Source organism: Acromyrmex echinatior, chromosome 13, assembly GCF_024713525.1.
Source record: "Acromyrmex echinatior isolate Ae372 chromosome 13, ASM2471352v2, whole genome shotgun sequence".
Taxonomy (NCBI): Eukaryota; Metazoa; Arthropoda; class Insecta; order Hymenoptera; family Formicidae; genus Acromyrmex; species Acromyrmex echinatior.
The window spans coordinates 6,808,008-6,818,627 of NC_141864.1; the positions used below are offsets into that span (position 1 = coordinate 6,808,008).

The following is a 10,620-nucleotide window of genomic DNA, read 5'->3' on the forward strand; positions in this document are numbered from 1 at the left end:
ATTATATATAATTATATAAAAAATTGATATATTTCATATACAATTATATATAAAATATGTCCATATATATATATATATATATATATATATATATATATATATATGTATATATATATAACATTTTTTCTCGGGGATATAATATTTCAATTAAAAAGGCAACATGATTAATTTTATAACATGACTTAAAAACAAAAAATGATTTTAGGGTAACATTTTAAGATACTTTTTTATAATTTAAGAAGATAATAAAAGATAATAAAAAACAATAACAAAAAGAACGATTATTACTGTACATTGATTATGTTATTTTTCTTTCAAGAAAAATTTAATGGATTTCTATTAAAAAAATATATATTTTCATATAAATATAAATTTTTATAGTAAAAGAAATTTATATGAAAAATATATATTATTATAATAAAGCTCTCTCTCTTGAATTGTGCAACTGAAACTCCACAAAATATTTAATTAAACGTTAAAACATTAAATTTATTTTAGATATAATTATTTATTTTCTAGTAACAAAAAAATTATTAACGTAAAATAAAAATTAATTTAAATATTAGATAGAAATTCATCGTAAATCGATATTTTCGATAAATTCTAAGTAATCATAATGTCAATATATGTTGCATGTATTCTATTTTTATTTGCAGAATTCTTGATAAATTAGGAATCACATTTTAAAACAAATAGTAATTATCTTATGTTTAAATATATTTGTATAAATATAAAACATTAACCGATGCGTTACAAGAATTGCAATTATAAAGAAGAAAGTATTTTAGTATTTAAAAATAAATTTTTCATTCATTTTGTTTTAGGAACTTTTTTGTTATGAACGCCTGATTTTAGATTGCTTGTGTAATTGCATTGTTTACAATCTTTCCGTCACAAGAATGTGATGCGATCAAGAATTGTATTAAAATTAAAACATATATAGTGATAATATTCATTATCTATAAAAGCAAAATTATAAAGTAAATGCTGTAATTTAATTTAAGGTATTCAAACAATTGTGTTAATTGATTGTTTACTCACCATTGTGAGAAGTGTCGCGTCCAGAGAGAGACATTTTGCAGAGAATGTGTTGTCACGATGCATTATTTGCAAAGAAAACAATTGCAACTGTAATGTTAAATAAAAAAACATTTACAAATTGATTTGAGAAACGTAATTATAAACTGTATACAAGGTTGAACATTTATTATAAGCTTATCTTTGGAAGTACGCGTCGAATCAAAAATATGTTTAAACAAAAGTTGAGTTCAATGGGGACAAATAATGATAAAATCAATTTAAAAGAATGATTTTTCAAAGGTTATTAGAGGTTGCTCCTACTTTTTTAAATAACATAATATGATTTTTTTTCTTTTATATTATGATTCCTCTAATTATTTTACATATAAAAATATTAAAATAGATATATTGAAATTGACAGTTTACAAGATATATTATATTTTATTTTGGAACAGAACATATCTCGTAATCTATAATTTTTTTATAAACATATTTTAATATCTTTAGGCACAGAATAATGACATGAATCAATTGATGTAAAGAAAATACATAGTTTTTAAAAAATGATAGTTACATAACTTGTAATACTTTAAATGCCCTATTCTGTATATAAAAAATGTATCATGATACGGAATATGAAAAAAATGAACAGAAATTAAAATTTTCAATACCTCATGTTTGATTTGCTCGTCATTAGTGTTATTAAGCAGATCATGAACAATAGTATTAATCTTTATGGCTTGATTTTTGCTGGCTTCGCAGACCCCACGCTATTAATGTCATTTTGGCAGCATAAAATACAATGTAGGGCATTGCATTTTTGCGATTAATCTGTCCAACTGATAAACAATCCATTTTGCCAATCTATTATATTGAAGTACAATTCGAAAGTAATGGCGATGATGATGTAGATTATGGTTGCAAAAAGCTGTGGACTGAAAATTATATTTAGCACTGACTCGCTAATCTTTAAGTGTCGTTTCTTCAAAGCTTTAAGTTCCTTTAACAGAAAAGACTTTTTCTGCTTATGATAAAATCACTTAACTAAATGTGGTTAATCATACTTCGTGAACAAATTTTTTAAATCGTTGTTGATCTTCTTGAAACAAGTTTTTAATATATAAACACAATTTATATAGAACATATTTATTTGAAAAGTTACCAGATTGAAGTACATTAAACATAGTTTGACGGAGAAATACCAGTTGTAATAACCGCTCAATGTATATACGAGTAAGAAGAAGAAGCCAAAAATATCTTTAACATGAATTAGTATAGACGGTTTCTGATATGATTCTGAAGGTAATCTTGAAGAGATTTGCAGTAGGGTTTTAAATAAACGAATTCGCTTAAAACGTAATGATTGTTATAAAACTACCGATTATATGGAACGAAATAAGTTCAATAATTTTGCGTATGTTTTGATCGAACCATTTAAAAATGTATTATTATTATCAATGCGCAAAAGTAGGAGACACATATAGTTATAATCGATAGAATGTAATATGGTTTAGAAATTTCAAAAAGTAAAGCGTTGATTTTATACGGATGCAGGCCAAGAATGCGGCAAAAGATGAAACAAGGATACATTAAGGACTGAAAATCCATAGCGTAAAATAACCACCATCTTCTTTCTTCTATCTTGCTCTTGACTCGTTCTTGAAATTTCGATAATAATAAACTGAACATGATTGACGACGTGTCATGGATGAGTTGTTTGAAAATTGTTAATCATATTATTAATTGTTTAAATATTTCGTTGAAGTAATGAGCACTTCAAAATTCTAACGTGATCATGATTATTTTTGAAAACTTTTTTCTTAAGTTTTTACTTTGATTTTTCGGAACGAATGAAGAAACTGTCACTCATTATTCGCTGTGAATGTAAGTTTAAAACTACAAATGGCTCTTACGGATTATAAAGTATGACTCACGAATCATTTGTTAACATGAAGTAACCATGGAGCTCTAGGAGCAATGTGCACTTATCATTATTATGCAATGATGATGAAGTGGTTATTAATGTTTATTTTATGTACTTAATTTATCGATTTATTAATCGAGGTTCATTACAAAATTATTTTTGAAGAGGCTATTAAAATATAATGAGTTAATATAGATTTTTATATAATATTGTTATAATATATTTTATATTGCTGTGCATCTATTAAATGTCGTTTTCATTTTGCGAAACATTAACATTAGCGAAAAACATACATATATGAGGTTTTGGAAAGTCCGACCTATACCAATATCTTTGTACCTGAATGTACCATTGTAGAACACGAGTGTTCTTTATGGAGGGAATCTCTATTTGATTGAGTGTCCTGTCAAGCGTCATAATCTGGTAGTTCTTCAGTCAACAATGGTACGCTGTGTAAGTGTCCAAAATCGTGAATGTAGCATTTCTAAGTTCTCTACAATTATCAAGTAACAAATTTGTTTATGCAGTGACAAAAAAACGGTCTCATTTATGAAAAAGCCTTGACTAGCGCTTTATTATGATAACCTGTCCATATTATCTTCGATTTTTTGATGAAACATGGATATCCGAAGTCTGATAATCTCTGTTATATAGTTCGGATATAGTTCCGTGTGATTTTTGGCTGTTTCCGAAATTAAAAAGAAAGAGATTTAATGATGTGGAGAACATAATATAAAATGCAATGAGGCATTTGCTGGATATTTTTAAACGCTTTTATGAAAGATTGCGGAAGCAATTAGTAAAAAAGTAAGAGCAGAGCTGAAAAAAAATTGTGACTTCCAAAACAGAGTATTTTGAAAGGGACGTAATTATTATTGATCTAAATAATAGTCCTTCTTTTCTATAGTGTAAGTCAAATATTTTCCGAACATATTTTGTATGTAATGAATGCAAAGTTAGTAAAATTGAATTATATATTGCACCGCTATTATTTAAATTTAGAATTAATATAAACAGATATCTAAATTAGAGTTAACTGTATCTTAATATTCCAACTAATAATTTTATTAATTTTTCGACAAAAGATACAGCACATGATCTATGGACAAAAATTTATCTTAACATAATTAGATTTTTACGTTTTGAGCACAATAACAGAAAGAAACGATCATATTATAATACATTTCTTTTAATAAAAATTTAATAAAACTTTCTATAAAAATGAATAAAACTTGAATCATAAATGTATTTAGACAAAATATTGATTAAATATTAAATTTATTTTAGATAATTGTTAATTTGTCTTAATTTTCGGTACAATCTATTAAAGTATAAATAGAAATTAATTCATTTATTAGATATGAAATTTGTTGTAAATATTTTCAATAAAAATAAATACTTTCTAAATAACCATAATTGTAAAATGTTACATATTCTATTTTTATTTACAAAGACTTTGATAATTTAAAAAAGGAACTTAAAGCAAATATAATTATGTTATACGTTTAAATGTATTTGTACTTCTAAAATATGAAACATTGATCGATTACATTAAAGAATCGCAATAAAAAAGAGAAAGTATTTTTAATATTAAAAAATAAATTTCTTTTACCGATTATATTTTATAAGATTCTTTGTGCTGATTTAGATTGTTTATGTAACATTACTTGAAGTCTTTCCATCACAAGAATGTGACATGGTCAAGAACTGTATTAAAATTAAAAAATACGTTGTGATAGTACCCATCATCTAAAAGAAAAGTCATAAATTAAATGTTAGAATTTAATTTAAAAATTCAAACAATATATATATATATATATATATATTGCGGTAAATTGTTGATCACTTACCGCTCTGACAAGCGTCGCGTTTAGTGAGAGACCTTTTGCGGAAAATATGTTATCACAATGCATTATTTGCAAAGAAAACAGGTGCAACTGTAATAAAAAATATTAAGTAAAGTGTCATAAAAAATATCTAAAATATATTTAAGAAAAGTGATTATAAATTGCGTGATTATATTTTACATATAAAAAATGTGTACCACTATACGGAATATTTAAAAAAAATTCATAGAAATGTAATTTTTCAATACCTCGTGTTTGATTTGTTCGTCGTTAATATTGTTAAGCACGTCATGAATAGTAGTCTTAATTTTTATAGCTTGATTTTTGCCGGTTTCGCAGGCCCATGCTATCAACGCTATTTTTACAAAATGATATGTGATGTAGGTTAGTACGTGATGAATTTGCTTAGCCAGGTTGATATACAATCCGTTTTTCCATTCTATCATATTGAAGTATAGTTCAAAAGTCACATCGATGAAAGATAAGGCTGTGGTTGCGAGGAGTTGCGGACTGAAAATTATATTTAATCTTTGTACTGTATCACTAATCATCAAATGTCGCTTCTTCAAGTCGTTCAGCTCCATTAACAAAAGATGGTTCCTCTGCTCATGATAGATCCACATGACTGAATGCGATTTATTTTTTGTTATGAGCAAATTTGCCAGATCGTCGTTAATTTTTTTGAAACAAGCCTTTAATACACAAACGCAATTTATGTATAGCATATCCATCACAAACACTAGCAGAAGAAGGTAGATTGTCGATAAATGGGTTGTAATAGAGAAGTTATTATAATACAACATTACATGGATGAATAAAAAAGAAAAACCAAAAATGTCCTTGGCGTGAATTAATATAGACGACTGTTGATATGATTCTGAAGGTAGTCGTGAAGAGATCTGAAGTATCATTTGAAGCAAACGTATTCGTGGACTACTTAAGACGAACGTGACAATCAGTATGAAATTGCTAAATATGTAGAAAGAGTTAGTTGCAATATTTCTGCGTACATTGTCATGGAACCATCCATAAATGTTTCCCATACATAATATTATTAATGAGTAAGAACAGAAGACACACATAATTATAATTGATAGAATATTGTAAGATTTAGGAGTTTCAAAGGATGAAGCGTTGATCTTGTATGGGAGTATCCCAAGAATGCGACAAAAGATGAAACAAGGATACATGGAGGACTGAAAATCCGTAGCGTGAAATAACCACCATCTTCTTTCTTCTATCTTATTCTTGACTCGTTCTTGAAATTTCGATAATGATAAACCGAACATGATTGGCGACGTATCATGGATGAGTTGTTTGAAAATTGTTAATCATGTTATTAATTGTTTAAATATTCCGTTGAAGTAATGAGCACTTCAAAATTCTAACGTGATCATGATTATTTTTGAAAACTTTTTTCTTAAGTACAGTTTTTACTTTTGTTTTTTCGGAACGAATGAAGAAACTGTCACAGACTATTCGCTGTGAATGTAAATTTAAAACTACATACAAATGGTTCTTAAGAATTATAAAGTATGACTCACGAATTATTTGTTAACATGAAGTAACCAATAGGCAACCATGGAGCAATATGCACTTATCATTATTATGCAATGATGATGAAGTGGTTATTAATGTTTATTTTATGTACTTAATTTATCGATTTATTAATCGAGGTTCATTACAGAATTATTTTTGAATAGGCTATTAAATTATAATGAGTTAATATAGATTTTTATATAATATTGTTATAATATATTTTATATTGCTGTGCATCTATTAAATGTCGTTTTCATTTTGCGAAACATTAACATTAGCGAAAAACATACATATATGAGGTCTGTTTGGAAAGTCCGACCTATGCCAATATCTTTGTACCTGAATGTACCATTGTAGAACACGAGTGTTCTTTATGGAGGAATCTCTATTTGTGAGTGTCCTGTCAAGCGTCATAATCTGGTAGTTCTTCAGTCAACAATGGTACGCTGTGTAAGTGTCCAAAATCGTGAATGTAGCATTTCTAAGTTCTCTACAATTATCAAGTAACAAATTTGTTTATGCAGTGACAAAAAAACGGTCTCATTTATGAAAAAGCCTTGACTAGCGCTTTATTATGATAACCTGTCCATATTATCTTCGATTTTTTTATGAAACATGGATATCCGAAGTCTGATAATCTCTGTATAGTTCGGATATAGTTCCGTGTGATTTTTGGCTGTTTCCGAAATTAAAAAGAAAGAGATTTAATGATGTGGAGAACATAATATAAAATGCAATGAGGCATTTGCTGGATATTTTAAACGCTCTCAAGAAAGATTGCTTCCACAATCTTTCATAAAAGCGTTTAAAATATTTGTACTTCTAAAATATGAAACATTGATCGATTACATTAGAGAATCGCAATAAAAAAGAAAAAGTATTTTTAAAATTAAAAAATAAATTTCTTTTACCGATTATATATATTTTATAAGATTCTTTGTGCTGATTTAGATTGTTTATGTAACATTGCTTGAAGTCTTTCCATCACAAGAATGCGACAAGGTTAAGAACTGTATTAAAATTAAAAAATACGTTGTGATAGTACCCATCATCTAAAAAAAAAATCATAAATTAAATGTTAGAATTTAATTTAAAAATTCAAACAATATATATATATATATATATATATATATATATATATATTGAGGTAAATTATTGATCACTTACCGCTCTGACAAGCGTCGCGTTTAGTGAGAGACCCTTTGCGGAAAATATGTTATCACAATGCATTATTTGCAAAGAAAACAGGTGCAACTGTAATAAAAAATATTAAGTAAAGTGTCATAAAAAATATCTAAAATATATTTAAGAAAAGTGATTATAAATTGCGTGATTATATTTTACATATAAAAAATGTGTACCACTATACGGAATATTTAAAAAAAATTCATAGAAATATAATTTTTCAATACCTCGTGTTTGATTTGTTCGTCGTTAATATTGTTAAGCACGTCATGAATAGTAGTCTTAATTTTTATAGCTTGATTTTTGCCGGTTTCGCAGGCCCATGCTATCAACGCTATTTTTACAAAATAATATGTGACGTAGGTTAGTACGTAAGTGTGATGAATTTGCTTAGCCAGGTTGATATACAATCCGTTTTTCCATTCTACCATATTGAAGTATAGTTCAAAAGTCACATCGATGAAAGATAAGGCTGTGGTTGCTAGGAGTTGCGGACTGAAAATTATATTTAATCTTTGTACTGTATCACTAATCATCAAATGTCGCTTCTTCAAGTCGTTCAGCTCCATTAACAAAAGATGGTTCCTCTGCTCATGATAGATCCACATGACTGAATGCGATTTATTGTTTGTTATGAGCAAATTTGCCAGATCGTCGTTAATTTTTTTGAAACAAGCCTTTAATACACAAACGCAATTTATGTATAGCATATCCATCACAAACACTAGCAGAATCAGATAGAATGTCGATAAATGGGTTACAATAGAGAAGTTCGGATCATAACACAATGTTGATTGGATGAGTAAGAAAGAAAAACCGAAAATGTCCTTGGCGTGAATTAACATAGACGACTGTTGATATGATTCTGAAGAAAGTCGTGAAGAGATCTGGAGTATAATTTGAAACAAACGTATTCGTTGACTACTTAAGACGAATGTGACAATCAGTATGAAATTGGTAAATATGTAGAAAGAGTTAATTGCAATACTTCTGCGTACATTGTCATGGAACCATCCATAAATGTTTTCCATACATAATATTATTAATGAGTAAGAACAGAAGAAACACATAATTATAGTTGATGGAATATTGTAAGATTTAGGAGTTTCAAAGGATGAAGCGTTGATCTTGTATGGCAGTATCCCAAGAATGCGGCAAAATATGAAACAAGGATACATCAAAGATTGAAAATCTGTGGCGTAGAATAACCATCTCTTTTCTTCTTTTTTGCTTTCGATTTGTCGTTGGAATTTCGATGACGGACTGAACGTTAACGAAGTATCGTGGAAAAACTGCTTGAGAATTGCTAGCCTCATTATTAATTATATGAATATCTCATTAGGAGCACTTCTCAGTTTTAATGTGAGCGATTGTGAAGATGGTGCCTTTTCTAAATATATTTTCTTGCCTTTTGTTTCTTCTTCCTTTGAAATGTAAAAACTAATATGGACTTTTCATTAATCTATTCCACATTCTGTGAGTTTAAGATTAAGACTGCCAATTGCTATTACAAGACATTATTCTCAAGGATCATTTGTTAATCATAAAGTAACCATGGAGCTCTTTGAGTGACCCTTATGTCACTCTTGGGATACAATGCATAAAGAAATGGAATATAATTATCATAATCTATGATCTATCTTTGCATATAGTTTTTGTGTAACTTATGATCTGTCTTTGCATATAATTTTTTATTTTATTTGATACGTTACATTTGTATCGCATGTTGCATCAATACTTATACATATTAGTCAAACGTCGATTATTTTAAAATGTAATGCCTACTAGAGAAGGCAATGCACTTATAAAATGTAATCAATTGATCAATATTACAAATGTAATTAATTGATTTATTTTATAAATGTAATATCTGTGTGTGCTAGAAAAGATATTACATTTATAAAATAATTTGATATACTGACTAATATGTTGATGTAATACGCAGTACATACAAATTAAAAAGTATCGGAATATATAATATTTACATCAATTATTAATTTTTCGAAGAGTTAATACAGATATTAAGATGTCCGATTTCAAAATTATATATTCAACATTTTTATACATTTTGAAATCAAAATTTTGTTTTATTATTTACATTAAAATATTTACATTAAAATATTGTTTTTAATATATGACGGTAATATTTGATGTAAAAATATTAGTACACATTTTTTGTATTAATTAAAATTAATTTGTCATCAATAATTAAAATTAATTTGTCTTCCGAACTTAATTTTTATATCAAGATAATTATGAACTATGAATTATTTTTCCTAATTCGAATCTATCGAGATATAATAATTTCTATTTTTATTTAATATTGTATAATTGCACATTATATTATACATTATTAATAGTCTTATTCGCATTGATATTGTATTGAAAAATATATACAGGATGTTCCATCTAATATGTTTAAGTATCGTCTAACTATTTTTATCTTTGTATGATCGAATAAAAAATTCGTTTAAACAGAAGTTGTATCGACAAAGCACAAATAATGATATAATTTATTTTCAAAAAAATCAGTTATCAATTGTGTCCTATTGTCGATAATTTCAACACTTTAATTTTAATGTAATCTTGATAAAGCTCCTTTTCCATAATCATTATCTTTATTTTTTTCGCAAATGCCGAAACTGACGTGGACATTGTTTCGCGATAAGTTTTAAAATTGCTATGAATCAAATTCAAAGATATATTTTATGAATCATTTGTTGGCATGAAGTAACCATGGAGCTTTTCGAACATATCACCTCTTGGGATACAACATATGAAATAAATGAAACGTAATTGCTGTAAGGAATAGATCCATCATCCTGCACATCTAGATGCTCATTAGGAAAATTATACAAAACATATAAAACATTTGCATACATAAAATAGGAAATATTAAATATTAATTATCTATGATAATTGTTTGAAGGATTTGTTAATATTCATTCGAATTAAGATATTTAACTTTTTTAAATCATTATTTTGAGATTAAATTTTGCTTTTATACATATACACACACACACACACACATGTATATATATATATATATATATATATATATATATATGTATATGTACGTTTATATATGAATATATAGTATATATA

General features: G+C 27.0%; 3 protein-coding genes and 1 pseudogene across 8 annotated transcripts in view; 1 reads left to right on the plus strand and 3 right to left on the minus strand.

Moving 5' to 3' along the window:
* LOC105150915 (agrin) overlaps positions 1 to 10,620 on the plus strand; it is a 717,341-nt gene that overhangs the window by 349,304 nt on the left and 357,417 nt on the right. The window lies entirely within an intron of this gene.
* On the minus strand, positions 1,546 to 6,095 carry LOC147907552 (uncharacterized). Its single transcript, XM_087412737.1, has 3 exons — positions 5,040 to 6,095; positions 4,795 to 4,881; positions 1,546 to 4,693 (listed from the first exon to the last, which is right to left on the minus strand). Exons 1-3 carry the CDS (start codon positions 6,078 to 6,080, stop codon positions 4,598 to 4,600), a joined length of 1,224 nt encoding a protein of 407 aa, XP_087268863.1. The 5' UTR covers positions 6,081 to 6,095; the 3' UTR covers positions 1,546 to 4,597.
* On the minus strand, positions 1,548 to 2,709 carry LOC147907553 (uncharacterized; annotated as a pseudogene).
* On the minus strand, positions 6,222 to 10,550 carry LOC147907554 (uncharacterized). Its single transcript, XM_087412733.1, has 3 exons — positions 7,743 to 10,550; positions 7,498 to 7,584; positions 6,222 to 7,382 (listed from the first exon to the last, which is right to left on the minus strand). Exons 1-3 carry the CDS (start codon positions 8,829 to 8,831, stop codon positions 7,287 to 7,289), a joined length of 1,272 nt encoding a protein of 423 aa, XP_087268859.1. The 5' UTR covers positions 8,832 to 10,550; the 3' UTR covers positions 6,222 to 7,286.